Genomic DNA, 14,260 nt, shown 5'->3' on the forward strand with positions numbered 1-14,260 from the left:
ACTATGAGAGTCACTGTGTGTTATTTACAGTAGACAGCTCTGATCACCAATCTCTACTGTGACTAAAATATGTATGCAGCACTGGACTCACTGGTCCAGAGTCACAGACCCCTGGACTGACTGGACCAGGGTCACAGACCCCTGGACTGACTGGACCGGGGACACAGACCCCTGGACTGACTGGACCAGAGTTACAGACCCCTGGACTGACTGGACCGGGGACACAGACCCCTGGACTAACTGGACCAGAGTTACAGACCCCTGGACTGACTGGACCAGGGTCACAGACACCTTTTTAAAAGCACAGCTCTTTGGGTGGGGGCGCCAGAGGAGTTAAAGGACATCAGTTTCCCCAATGTGCACAGCACTGGATTGGACACCGAAGAGTTTTAACACTGTTGTGTGTTTTCTGCAGCCCGGAGCACATCCTGATTTGCGAAGTGATGAGAGATTAGGCTTGATCTCTCTGCCCCTCCTGACACTTTGATTCTGCTGTCTGTGATTCCGGGCCTCGTGCCTCAGGTCCGACGGCGAACCTTTATCCGGGCGTCTGACGTCACCGCGCACGTACAACGTAACCTCTTGACCTCCCGCCCGCTCCGGGCCCCGCGAGGAGCCGGATGGAGAGGGATGGCGGCCGAGCCGCGTTGCGTTGCGTTCGCGGAAAGCCGGCAGGAAAAGACGCAACAGGGCGACGCGGTAACGTATCGTAAGCCCTCTCCCGTCACGCACGTCGAAGACTTTAGCTTTATTTTTATTTATTTTTTTGGGGGGGGGGGGTTTTGTGGAGGCGCGACTTCTCGCCTGACAGGTGCGTGTGTCGTTAAGCAACGCGGGGACTTCCGCTTAGAGACGCTGACTTCCGGCCGAGCGCTGTCCTTCTGGAGAAATTAAAGACGTTTCTCGGCTACAGCGCCTCTCCGGGGCTCAGGAGCGCAGGGAGGCGACGGCTAGTGACGGAGACGGGGCTGGGGATTCATTACGCGGGTTTAAACTGCGCGAAGCCATCCGTACAAACACAATTTTCCCCCCCGCACTGCCGAATAAACGCGTACAAACGCACCGCAGGCACCCAGTGGGTCGTGTTTTTGTTCTGGTTTCTTGCGCGGAAGCGACGCCAGACGCGAATGCAGCCGGTTTGAAGGCGTGCTTTCCGTGTCCGTGAAGCGCCGAGGCCGAGCCTGGACGGGCGTCCCACCTGCACAGCGATGAACCTCCACCACCACCCTCGGTCTTCACCCGGCCGAGCTCGGCTTTTCAGCTGGTTTTTTTTACATTTATTTGCCGCCGAAAGCTCAGTGCTCTTCTAGATTTACTTTTTGGTTTGCAACGTCGCGTATAACCCAAGCCAACCAAACGGCGAGTCTGAGCTCTTTCCTAAGGGCGTCGATTTAAAGCTTCCAGATTTCGGTGCGGTAGGACCTGTTTATCCTTCATTCCCTCGGTTATTAATCCGCTTGCCTTGGGCAGCTGATTGTGAGGTTTTACTGGTTTGATTTCAGGTGGGGGCTGCACACTGGTGGTGGTGGTGGTGGTGGTGGAGGGGAGTCCCCATGACCTGTAAAGCGCTTTGAGTGGAGTGTCCAGAAAAAGCGCTCTATAAGTGTAAGCAATTATCATTATAATCATTATTAAAACAAACAGCGCCTCTTGCGCGGCGAGTCTGAGCTCTTCCATAAGGGGAGTTGTTTTAAACCTTCCGGATTTAAGTTCAAGTTCAAGTTTATTGTCCTTATACTCACACACAGGTATATGGTATAACAAAATGCTCTTTAGCTGGCTCTTGGACGATAAGTAGTGCAAAGAAAAAACAACAACGATACAATCGTATAACAAAAGAAAGACAGAGACAACAGGCAGTGTGCAAAAAAAAAACATCAGATGGGCAAAACAACAAAAAGGTAACGGGTTATGTGCAAAAACGTGCCTCAACAGAATGAGATAAAGGGATAGAAATGATGGGGAGTGAGCCTTTGACCTGTATGGGAGAGGGAGATCTCAATGTGTGTTTGGGTTTTTGGTAAGAGAGAAGGCACTGTGAGGTTCAGATCGTAGGTGAGAGGAGAGTGGGAGAGGCTGGGAGTTTAACAGTTTGATAGTGCAGGGGGTAAACACTGTCTCCGAGTCCGGTAGCCCGGGCCCGAATGCTCCGGTACCGTTTTCCAGATGGTAGAGGGTCAAACGGTCTGTAGCTGTGTAGTAGGACCTCTTTATCCTTTATTCCCTCAGATATGCACCCTCTTGCTGTGGGCAGCTGATTGTGAGATTTTCCTTGTTTTATTTCTTCACCAGGGATGCGTCTCGCGTACCCGTTTCCCCACCCTGATAACCCGACGCATTGTTTTCACACTCTAGTGAAGTGTACCCAAAGCTTCTACTGGTTTTTTTTTTCCCCCTTTCGTCTTCCCTGCGTATCTGACGGGCTGTTGGGTTGATGACGTATTGTGTAACTGTGTCTTTGTCCCTCTAGCGGGACGATCGCGGGAGTCGGAGAGCCCTGGTTCACGGGCTCGGCGCGATCGATTTCTGCAGGCGCCGTGTGATTGGGCTGCGGTCGGCGCTCTCTCGGCCCTGCCCGACGGATCAAAGGTGGCGCCTCTTCGGCAGAGACGGGTTCACAGCCGGAGCCCGCGACGTGAGACGGCGGTCGTCACTTCCTGCTCCCGATCCTCTATCGCTGAAGACCCGACCGGAAAGCCAGATCCAGGAAATTCTGCCTTTGCCCTAAACGCATTGCCCCGAATACCCTGACTTTAAGAGAATAGCATTTTCTAAGGTTAAAAGGGAAAAACTAAGGTTGCTGCTGGAAGAGGTGTTAGTGGGGCCAGCAGGGGGCGCTCTCACCCTGCGGTCCGTGTGGGTCCTGATGCCCCAGTATAGTGACGGGGGACACTGGACTGTAAACAGGCGCCGTCCTTCGGATGAGACGTAAAACCGAGGTCCTAACTCTCTGTGGTCATTAAAAATCCCATGGCGCTTCTCGAAAAGAGTAGGGGTGTAACCCCGGTGTCCTGGCCACATTTCCAATTGGCCCTTACCAATCATGGCCTCCTAATACTCCCCCTCTATGAATTGGCTACATTACTCTGCTCTCCTCCCCACTGATAGCTGATGTGTGGTGAGCGTTCTGGCGCACTATGGCTGCTGTCGCATCATCCAGGTGGGGCTGCACATTGGTGGTGGTGGAGGGGATCCCCATTCCCTGAGCAGCGCTTTGAGTGGAGTGTCCAGAAAAGCGCTCTATAAGTGTAAGCAATTATTATAATTATTATTATTTTCATCGTGAAGTACGGGCAGATTTCGAACGCGATAGTCTGGGCTGCCCACGGCCCAAAAGTCTTTTATCGTGTGTCCTTTTCATCTCGGAGATGGCTGATCCAAGTGGGTTCTGGCTCTTTTCGGAGGCTTCGCTGCCGGGTGGGGGTAGGAGAATTTTTCAGAGGCCCGGTCTCAAAAAAACAACAACAAAGAGAGTCTTGGGGGTTCAAGAAGAAACGCAAACGCCAGCTGACTTGCGTATGGAGTTCACTGAAGGTCTGTGGAAGAGAAAGTTCTTGCCACGCCTCTGAACTAATTAACTTCCAGTTCGATCTGATGGTCACATTGTGGGCCCAGCAGGAGGAGCTATTGATACAGCTTCCCACACGGAATCAGCCGCGCTGCTTTTGTGACCATAATAAGAATAATAATAATCGCTTACGCTTATATAGCGCCTTGCTGGACCCTCCCCTCAGAGCTCTTCCCAGGTCAGGGGGATCCCCTCCAGCCCCCCCAGTGTGCAGCCCCCCCCTGGATGATGCTCCAGTCTGCTCAGCACACAGCAGCTCTCAGTGGGGAGGAGAGCAGAGGGATGGAGCCAGTTCAGAGAGGGGGGTGATGAGGAGGCCATGATGGGTCAAGACCAGGGGGGGAATCAGGCCAGGACACTGGGGTAACACCCCTACTCTTCTCCAGAGACACCCCGGGATTGTTAACGAGCACAGAGAGTCAGGACCTCGGTTTGACGTCGCCTGTTTACAGTCCAGTGTCCCCCGTCACTATACTGGGGCATTAGGACCCACACAGACCGCAGGATGAGAGCGCCCCCTGCTGGCCCCACTCACACCTCTCCCAGCAGCAGCCTTAGTTTTTCCCAGGCCGATGAGATGGGCCTTTTCATGATGGGTCCAGCAGGGGGAGCCATTGACACAGCCTCACACATCAGCATTGAGCTGTCTCGCTGTGCCACGATGAGACTGCAGAAGTGTAGACACCCCTCCAGGGACGTGGACACCCTCATGGACTGAGCAAGTGTCCAGCTGTCCCGAGTGTCCAGCGGGGCTCCGATGCGGATCCAGTGAAGGGGAGGACTGGACTCCAGTGAGGTGAGTGGACACCCTAATGGACTGACCAGCTGCCCAGCAGGCCTGAGATAGGGACACCAGTCCAGTGAGGTGAGTGGACACCCTAATGGACAGACTGAGACAGACGAATGCGGGGAGTCCAGTGAGGGGAGGAGTGGACCGTGCCGACTGCCCTCTGCCCTGAGAGCTCCGTGTCGCTGTGCCGACCAGGGCTGCCCCCTCGGCGATGACTCTGTCTCGGGCCGGACCAAGGCTGCCCTCGTCACCCGGGGTGGGGCTGGTCACTTCCTGCTCCGCGTCCTCCGCCCGCCCCCGTGGGAGAAACGAGAGAGCTGATACCCTGGCTCCTCTCGGGACACAGCTGGGTGAGCTCCTCCAGTCAGGACAGGAGGCTCTTCTGTACACAGAGGGGGGCGGGGGTGGGGAACAAGCTGCCCAGCCCTGTGGTTGAAGCCGATACCCTGGCTCCTCTCCACACACAGCTGGATGAGCTCCTCCAGTCAGGACAGGAGGCTCTTCTGTACACAGAGGGTGGTGGGGGTGGGGAACAAGCCGCCCAGCCCTGTGGTTGAAGCCGATACCCTGGCTCCTCTCCACACACAGCTGGATGAGCTCCTCCGCACGCACACAAAGGACGCCGAAGTGCCAGTCTGGGTCCGATGCTGTTCCTTTTCTCGGAAGAGGCCACGTGACTCCGCTCACCCCTCACCACAGCTGGTGTCATCCTCCTCCTGCGCCTGTCTCTCTTCTGATCTCAGCCCCCCCCCCCCGGGCTGTGGGCACGTCCCCGCTCTGCTCTTTTGCGTCAGTGGCGAGAGGGGGGGAGTGAGCAGCCGAACGGGGGCGTTATTTTTGGTCCGCGTGGTCGGTGTCAGCAGAAAGTGTCTGTCAGTCCCCCGCGGTGTCTGTCATCAGAAGAGTGTCAAGCCTGACCCGACCACAGCTCATCAGCGCTGCGTTCTGAGTTCGCACGGTCCTGGCTGCTCTCTGACCCCGATCTCCGCAGACCAGGGCTGTGGGCGTGCTCTAGCTCTGTAAGAGACACAGCTCACTGAACACGGCTGACCAGCACTGTCTCCTCGGCGCTCTCGCAGACAGACCTGTTCACCTCTCTCTGGATCTTCCTCTTGACTGACCCCGATCTCCGCAGACCAGGGCTGTGAGGGTGTCCCTGCTGTAGAAGGGACACAGCACACTGAACACGGCTGACCAGCACTGTCTCCTCGGCGCTCTCGCAGACAGACCTGTTCACCTCTCTCTGGAGCTTCCTCTTGACTGACCCCGATCTCCGCAGACCAGGGCTGTGGGCGTGCTCTAGCTCTGTAAGAGACGCAGCTCACTGAACACGGCTGACCAGCACTGTCTTCTCCTCAGCACTCTTGAAGACAGACCTGTCCACCTCTCCCTGGATCTTCCTCTTTGCTGAACCTGATCTCCGCAGACCAGGGCTGTGAGGGTGTCCCTGCTGTCGAAGAGACGCAGCCCAGTGACCGCTGGAGAAGCTGGAGAGGGTCAGCCTCCTGATGACGGGCTCAGCTGTGTCCGGTGCTCTGTGGATCTGTCTCCTGCTCTGTGGGAGCGCCCCTCTGGCCCAGACAGGTAAGACACCGGCTCGGTCTCTGCCTTACTGAGCCTGATCTCAGCAGAGCTAGGTTGTGGGGGTGTTGCTGGGGTTGAAGGTGATGATGTGAGGGGGATAGTTCTCCTCCAGTAGAATTGAAGATGGCTATTTGCACTTAATTACAAAAAGTGTACACAAATACATCCTACCTTAGTTATGGGTTCAGTATATAGATGTGACATTTACTTTCAGATTAGCTGTAGATTGAATTATTAACGATTTTGATTCGAGAATTTTCCTTTCATATTTAACTGTTTTGACCAGAGATGTAACGTTAAAAATATGCGGACAGAAAAATGAAATGTGAAATTGCAACCGTATTAGAAAAATATTGTACAATTCAAACATTTTCTTAATACGATTAAAATGTCTAACACAAAGTATGTACAGGAGCTGTGATAATAGTCAGGCTTTGACAGACAGCAAAATAATGCTCTAGGTTGTTTTAACTCAATGCTGGAGTGTAATTTTTAATTTAACAATTGAGTTGTAATGGGTTATTTGGTGAATGAAATTAACTGCTGCCAATGAGAGAACATGAGGCTAAGCTGTGCTGTGGTTTTGGTTGTGAAAACTACTCGAAAAGTAGACAAGTAGGTGTCATCTCACACTGGAGACCAGAAGGCGGCTGTATAACCGAAAAGTTGTTTTCTTTCTGGTTTTCAGTGTGATTTACGTCGGCTTACTCATCATTGAAAATATTATTTAGCTGCATTAAGTTCAGTTATTCGTCTCTTGTTTATTAGCAAAGTCAAATGTAATATATTTTAATTGGGTGCTTAAAGCAATACATTCACGTAAATTCCTAGTGACTATTAACGATATTTTTACTGGTTAAAATGAAAGCACTGGTTACACATAAGAAAAACTATAGGATAGATACAGTAGATTTATGTTATGTAAACGTTTTCTGAAGCAACAATTGCTAAAAACCCATTTACACCACAGGGTGGTAGAATATCATCTGTCTGTGGATGGTTTGTGGTAGTATTTCGGTGTGCGTGTTCAGGATCAGTGTTTCAATGAGAAAAACTGTTTCCGCAGGACCAGTGATCCGCAATGTCCCTGTCCCAGAGGGAGGACCTGTCACCCTGATCTGTGCTGCGTCGAAGCCTGTTTCTTTCAATGAGCCAGTACAGTGGACAGTCACTCTGAGAGGTGGTGCTGATCACACTGTGGTGTCCAGACTTAAGGGTGGAAGTCTGGTCAAAGGAGCTGATGATCCACAGAACAGATTCTCTTTGCTTGATGATTCCTCCCTCCTGATATGGAGTGTGAAGCCTGGAGACTCTGGGCTGTACAGGTGTAACAGGCAGCCGGTGGCAGATTTACAGGTGACGACAGGTGAGCAGATTGAACCTGGTTTCTGTGTTCACCAGACTACTTATGACAGAATATTAGCATTTTTCATTTTTGTACCAAAACACGTGAGAAAATGGGCAAGGCCATGAACGAGAGGAGGCGATGAGGCTCATCGAGCCCATTTGATACTTAAGGAGATAATTCAGTGGAGGATCTCATCCTCATCAAGCTGGGCGGCTTGTTCCCCACCCCTACCCCCCTCTGTGTACAGAAGAGCCTCCTGTCCTTACTGGAGGAGCTCACCCAGCTGTGTCTGGAGAGGAGCCAGGGTATCGGCTTCAACCACAGGGCCGGGCAGCTTGTTGCAGGCAGAGGTCCAATGGTGCTCTTTACATTCATGATGTATCGCTGGACGACTCTGGACTGTACTACTGTAACAGTCAGGCTGTGGCAGAGCTGGAGGTGCTGGGAGGTGAGGATGAGGAGCAGTGTGGTCAGATTGAGAAACTGGTTCGTACCATTTCTTCCTTCTCTGGTGACTGAAGTTCGTCTTTTAACCTGAGGCTCATACTGTGTTTCCAGGGCAACCCAAGACAACTCAAAACTCCAGCACTGTGACTCCAGGGAGCCCCAACAGTACTAAAGACCACAGCACTGTGACTCCAGGGAGCCCCAACAGTACTAAAGACTCCAGCACTGTGACTCCAGGGAGCCCCAACAGTACTAAAGACTCCAGCACTGTGACTCCAGGGAGCCCCAACAGTACTAAAGACCCCAGCACTGTGACTCCAGGGAGCCCCAACAGTACTAAAGGACACAGCACTGTGATTCCAGGGAGCCCCAACAGTACTAAAGACCCCAACATTGTGACAAGAGGGAGCCCCAACAGTACTAAAGGACACAGCACTGTGATTCCAGGGAGCCCCAACAGTACTAAAGACCCCAACATTGTGACTCCAGGGAGCCCCAACAGTACTAAAGACCCTGACACCGAGAGCCCCAGTCCAGGTACTGACACCCCGACTGACTGCTGCCACACTCCTCCTGCACACTGATGTAAACTGTCTGTTCCTCTCTCTCTCTACCTGTCTCTCTCTCTCTCTCTCCTGTCCTGCAATATTGAACCCATCTGTCTCTTCCTTCCTCGTTTCTCTTATCAATGCCGTGTTCACAGTTCTTGTGCTTTTGCAGCTTCTCATGGGATCAAGTGATGCAGGTTGTGCTGGTGGCACAGGGTCGTGTGAAATCTCTCACTTCCCAGTGAGTTTCCGAAACCGAGCAGTACTGCCGATCATTTGTACTTCTCGTCTGATGGGGAGCGGGAATCGTGCCCAACAATTAGGATTACAGCGTCGCTCCCTCATCGTTGTTTCTGACAGGAAAAACGGGAAAAAAAATCACTGGTCGATGAGACAACATCAACACGGCCGGGCAGCTTGTTCCACACCCCCACCACCCTTTGTGCAAAGATGTACCCCACACACACACTTCTCTTTCTTTTTTCTGTGCTTCCCAGTAGTTCATTTCATCGCACAGCCGCGGTGGAGAGAGAGAGCAGCGTGTTCAGGAGACAGTCGCGCAGCAGGAAGTGGTTTCTCGAAGGGCCGAGACGGGGGGGGCGCGCTGGCTCGTGCTCTTTGTAGTCCTCTCTCTGCGTCTCGGCCTGCTGGAAGCCGCACGCTCCTCAGCCCGGTGAAGAAGTGCAGACGTGCAGTCGCCTGGTTTCGATTTCGGCTGCTAGCGTCTCGTGTATTTTGTGGCTTTCGGGCCGAGAATAGCGCTTCAGAGCAAGAAATGGGAGAACAGATATTTAAAACAGCCCCCAAAAGTCACATGATAGGAAAATGCTGATGACCTGGACTGAGGAGGAGGAGCGTGAGGGTGAAGCTGGAGGTGATCAGACTGAGTGTCTCTCCAGTCCTGTACAGATCTGAGGAGGAGGAGTGTGAGGGTGAAGCTGGAGGTGATCAGACTGAGTGTCTCTCCAGTCCTGTACAGATCTTAGGAGGAGGAGTGTGAGGGTGAAGCTGGAGGTGATCAGACTGAGTGTCTCTCCAGTCCTGTACAGATCTGAGGAGGAGGAGTGTGAGGGTGAAGCTGGAGGTGATCAGACTGAGTGTCTCTCCAGTCCTGTACAGATCTGAGGAAGAGGAGTGTGAGGGTGAAGCTGGAGGTGATCAGACTGAGTGTCTCTCCAGTCCTGTACAGATCTGAGGAGGAGGAGTGTGAGGGTGAAGGTGGAGGTGATCAGACTGAGTGTCTCTCCAGTCCTGTACGGATCTGAGGAGGAGGAGTGTGAGGGTGAAGCTGGAGGTGATCAGACTGAGTGTCTCTCCAGTCCTGTACAGATCTGAGGAGGAGGAGTGTGAGGGTGAAGCTGGAGGTGATCAGACTGAGTGTCTCTCCAGTCCTGTACAGATCTGAGGAGGAGGAGTGTGAGGGTGAAGCTGGAGGTGATCAGACTGAGTGTCTCTCCAGTCCTGGACAGATCTGAGGAGGAGGAGTGTGAGGGTGAAGCTGGAGGTGATCAGACTGAGTGTCTCTCCAGTCCTGGACAGATCTGAGGAGGAGGAGTGTGAGGGTGAAGCTGGAGGTGATCAGACTGAGTGTCTCTCCAGTCCTGTACGGATCTGAGGAGGAGGAGTGTGAGGGTGAAGCTGGAGGTGATCAGACTGAGTGTCTCTCCAGTCCTGTACAGATCTGAGGAGGAGGAGTGTGGGGGTGAAGCTGGAGGTGATCAGACTGAGTGTCTCTCCAGTCCTGTACAGATCTGAGGAGGAGGAGTGTGAGGGTGAAGCTGGAGGTGATCAGACTGAGTGTCTCTCCAGTCCTGTACAGATCTGAGGAGGAGGAGTGTGAGAGGTGGAAACACAGTGTCTGATTTTACCCCCGCCTTTCGTTTCCAGTCCTTTGGAGCGCAGTTGTTGCCATCGCTGCGGTCGGTGCTGTGGCGGGGCTGGCCGCCGTCGTCTGGAGGCGGAGCTCCAGGAGAAGAGGTGCGTCTCCTGCTGCTGTGTTACTTTGCGCTGCGAATGCCTGGTTGCAGCACTGAGCTGTGCGGATCGAAGGGGAGAGTCGGATCAGAAGCCCGGTCTCGGCCCTGGGGCTGGGGCTGCCAGCCGTGTGCAAGGCAAATGTGTAAAATGTCCCTGGACATTCGGAGTTGAGAGTCTCTGAGGAACATTGCATGGAGTGAAATGAGTGTATATATAGAGTATTTTCCCCGTCAGCGTGAGAACTCAGTGTCTGTGCTGTCCTGTTGCAGGGGGCAGGAGGAATGCGGAACATGTCTATGATGAAATCAATCACACAGACACAGGGAGCCACAGTGAGTGATGGAACTTCCTCATACCGCAGGTCATGAGAGGGAACAGAGCCTCTGCTGCACTCTGCTGCACCACATGTAACTCTGCTGACCTCTGCTGTATTCTACTGCACTTTACTCCAGCCTACTGCACTCTGCTGCACTCTACTGAGCTCTGCTGTATTCTACTGCATTTTACTACAGCCTACTGCACTCTGCTGACCTCTGCTGTATTCTACTGACCTCTACTGAGCTCTGCTGTATTCTACTGCACTTTACTACAGCCTACTGCACTCTGCTGACCTCTGCTGTGTTCTGCTGACCTCTACTGAGCTCTGCTGTATTCTACTGCACTTTACTACAGCCTGCTGCACTCTGCTGTATTCTACTGCACTTTGCTACAGCCTGCTGCACTCTGCTGTATTCTACTGCACTTTACTACAGCCTGCTGCACTCTGCTGTATTCTACTGCACTTTGCTACAGCCTGCTGCACTCTGCTGTATTCTACTGCACTTTACTACAGCCTGCTGCACTCTGCTGTATTCTCCTGCTGTGTTCTCTCGCGCACTGTCCTGCTGTGTTCTCTCGCGCACTCTCGCGCACTCTCGCGCACTCTCGCGCACTCTCGCGCACTCTCGCGCACTCTCGCGCACTCTCGCGCACTCTCGCGCACTCTCGCGCACTCTCGCGCACTCTCGCGCACTCTCGCGCACTCTCGCGCACTCTCGCGCACTCCCCTGGGTGGAGCCCGTTCTCTGCCGTCTGCTCCACTCTCCAGCCCGGAGCCAGGCGGAGCTCCGCTAACCCTTCGCTCCGTCTCTCCTAGACGCCCGGCCTGCTCCCCAGTCCCTGTACCTGCCCCCCGAGGTGCCAGGACCCCCTGCCGGCGGTAAGTTCACGCCCCTACGCCTTCCGTCCCGTCGGTCTTCAGATCTTTGGCGGCGGATACGTGGGGGACAGTCGCTGCTCGGGGAGGTGAGGTGTGGGGGGCCTGCAGCCAAAAGGATGAGACCAGATTTATGTGTGACTGGCTGACCGCTGCGCTCTGCTGTTCTTCAGGTTTGAGAAGTCAGGATTCGGAATACGTGGAAATCCAGGAGACTAAACTGGCTGGAAAAGGTACATTTAATACATATAAGAGTCTCCCAGCTCTTGTATACAGCCAAGACACGTGTGATCCAGGAGACAGTCTTTCCTGAGCTCAGTACACACAGGACAGACACACACCGGGGTCTCCCAGCTCTTGTATACAGTCCAGACGCATGTGATCCAGGAGACAGTCTTTCCTGAGCTCAGTACACACAGGACAGACACACTGCTGGGGTCTCCCAGCTCTTATATACAGTACAGACACTGTATTCTACTGCACTTTACTACAGCCTGCTGCAATCTGCTGTATTCTACTGCACTTTACTACAGTCTGCTGCACTCTGTTGTATTCTACTGCACTTTACTACAGTCTGCTGCTCTCTGGTGTATTCTACTGCACTTTACTACAGCCTGCTGCACTCTGCTGTATTCTACTGCACTTTACTACAGCCTGCTGCACTCTGCTGTATTCTACTGCACTTTACTACAGTCTGCTGCACTCTGCTGTATTCTACTGCACTTTACTACAGTCTGCTGCACTCTGCTGTATTCTACTGCACTTTGCTACAGTCTGCTGCACTCTGCTGTATTCTACTGCACTTTACTACAGCCTACTGCACTCTGCTGACCTCTGCTGCACTCTGCTGACCTCTGCTGTATTCTACTGCACTTTACTACAGACTACTGCACTCTGCTGTATTCTACTGCACTTTACTACAGTCTGCTGCACTCTGCTGTATTCTACTGCACTTTACTACAGTCTGCTGCACTCTGCTGTATTCTACTGCACTTTGCTACAGTCTGCTGCACTCTGCTGTATTCTACTGCACTTTACTACAGCCTACTGCACTCTGCTGACCTCTGCTGCACTCTGCTGACCTCTCCTGTATTCTACTGCACTTTACTACAGCCTACTGCACTCTGCTGACCTCTGCTGCACTCTGCTGACCTCTCCTGTATTCTACTGCACTCTGCTGCACTCTACTGCACTCTGCTGCACTCTACTGACCTCTACTGCACTCTACTGACCTCTACTGCACTCTGCTGTATTCTACTGCACTTTACTACACTTGACTACAGACTGCTGCACTCTGCTGTATTCTCCTGCACTTTACTACAGACTGCTGCACTCTGCTGTATTCTCCTGCACTTTACTACAGTCTGCTGCACTCTGCTGTATTCTCCTGCACTTTACTACAGTCTGCTGCACTCTGCTGTATTCTCCTGCACTTTACTACAGTCTGCTGCACTCTGCTGTCTTCAACTGCACTCTAGTGCACTGTCCTGCTGTATTCTACTGCACTCTAGTGCACTGTCCTGCTGTATTCTACTGCATTCTAGTGCACTGTCCTGCTGCACTCTCTCGCACTCTCTCGCACTCTCTCGCACTCTCTCGCACTCTCTCGCACTCTCTCGCACTCTCTCGCACTCTCTCGCACTCTCTCGCACTCTCTCGCACTCCTGCTCGGGGAGACTGCAGCCAAAAGGATGAGACAAGATTTATGTGTGACTGGCTGACCGCTGCGCTCTGCTGTTTTTCAGGTTTGAGAAGTCAGGATTCGGAGTACGCGGAAATTCAGGAGATTAAACTGGCTGGAAAAGGTACGTTTAACACATATAAGAGTCTCCCAGCTCTTGTATACAGTCCAGACACGTGTGATCCAGGAGACAGTCTTTCCTGAGCTCAGTACACACAGGACAGACACACACTGGGGTCTCCCAGCTCTTGTATACAGTCCAGACACGTGTGATCCAGGAGACAGTCTTTCCTGAGCTCAGTACACACAGGACAGACACACATTGGGGTCTCCCAGCTCTTATATACAGTACAGACACTGTATTCTACTGCACTTTACTACAGCCTACTGCACTCTGCTGACCTCTACTGCACTCTGCTGACCTCTGCTGTATTCTACTGCACTTTACTACAGCCTACTGCACTCTACTGAGCTCTGCTGTATTCTACTGCACTCTAGTGCACTGTCCTGCTGTACTCTCTCGCTGTACTCTCTTGCTGTACTCTCTCGCACTCCTGCTCGGGGAGGTGAGGTGTGGGGGGCCTGCAGCCAAAAGGATGAGACCAGATTTATGTGTGACTGGCTGACCGCTGCGCTCTGCTGTTCTTCAGGTTCGAGAAGTCAGGATTCGGAATACGCGGAAATCCAGGAGACTAAACTGGCTGGAAAAGGTACATTTAATACATATAAGAGTCTCCCAGCTCTTATATACAGTCCAGACACGTGTGATCCAGGAGACAGTCTTTCCTGAGCTCAGTACACACAGGACAGACACACACTGGGGTCTCCCAGCTCTTGTATACAGTCCAGACACGTGTGATCCAGGAGACAGTCTTTCCTGAGCTCAGTACACACAGGACAGACACACACTGGGGTCTCCCAGCTCTTGTATACAGTCCAGACACGTGTGATCCAGGAGACGGTCTTTCCTGAGCTCAGTACACACAGGACAGACACACACCGGGGTCTCCCAGCTCTTGTATACAGTCCAGACACGTGTGATCCAGGAGACAGTCTTTCCTGAGCTCAGTACACACAGGACAGACACACACTGGGGTCTCCCAGCTCTTATATACAGTACAG

At 52.8% G+C, this 14,260-nt stretch overlaps 1 protein-coding gene across 19 annotated transcripts in view; it reads left to right on the forward strand.

The window, feature by feature from the left end:
* Window positions 1–14,260, forward strand: part of LOC138242438 (melanoma-associated antigen E1-like) — a 65,821-nt gene that overhangs the window by 48,773 nt on the left and 2,788 nt on the right. For 14 of the 19 annotated variants that reach the window (XR_011191565.1, XM_069197934.1, XM_069197947.1 and 11 more), the window contains 7 exons: window positions 7,849–8,274; window positions 10,173–10,262; window positions 10,532–10,594; window positions 11,398–11,460; window positions 11,631–11,690; window positions 13,203–13,262; window positions 13,789–13,848. Coding sequence is in view for 15 of the 19 variants with exons in the window: in XM_069197934.1 (XP_069054035.1) it covers window positions 7,849–8,274; window positions 10,173–10,262; window positions 10,532–10,594; window positions 11,398–11,460; window positions 11,631–11,690; window positions 13,203–13,262; window positions 13,789–13,848 (822 nt within the window). In the remaining 4 variants the exon portion in view is untranslated. Of the gene's footprint in view, window positions 1–522; window positions 700–1,502; window positions 2,950–4,007; window positions 4,365–5,717; window positions 5,943–7,008; window positions 7,309–7,848; window positions 8,275–10,172; window positions 10,263–10,531; window positions 10,595–11,397; window positions 11,461–11,630; window positions 11,691–13,202; window positions 13,263–13,788; window positions 13,849–14,260 lie in introns of those variants that run through there. The other 5 variants (XM_069197946.1, XM_069197945.1, XR_011191567.1 and 2 more) reach the window with 5 other exon arrangements.

The sequence above is a fragment of the Lepisosteus oculatus genome, chromosome 14 (assembly GCF_040954835.1).
Source record: "Lepisosteus oculatus isolate fLepOcu1 chromosome 14, fLepOcu1.hap2, whole genome shotgun sequence".
Taxonomy (NCBI): Eukaryota; Metazoa; Chordata; class Actinopteri; order Semionotiformes; family Lepisosteidae; genus Lepisosteus; species Lepisosteus oculatus.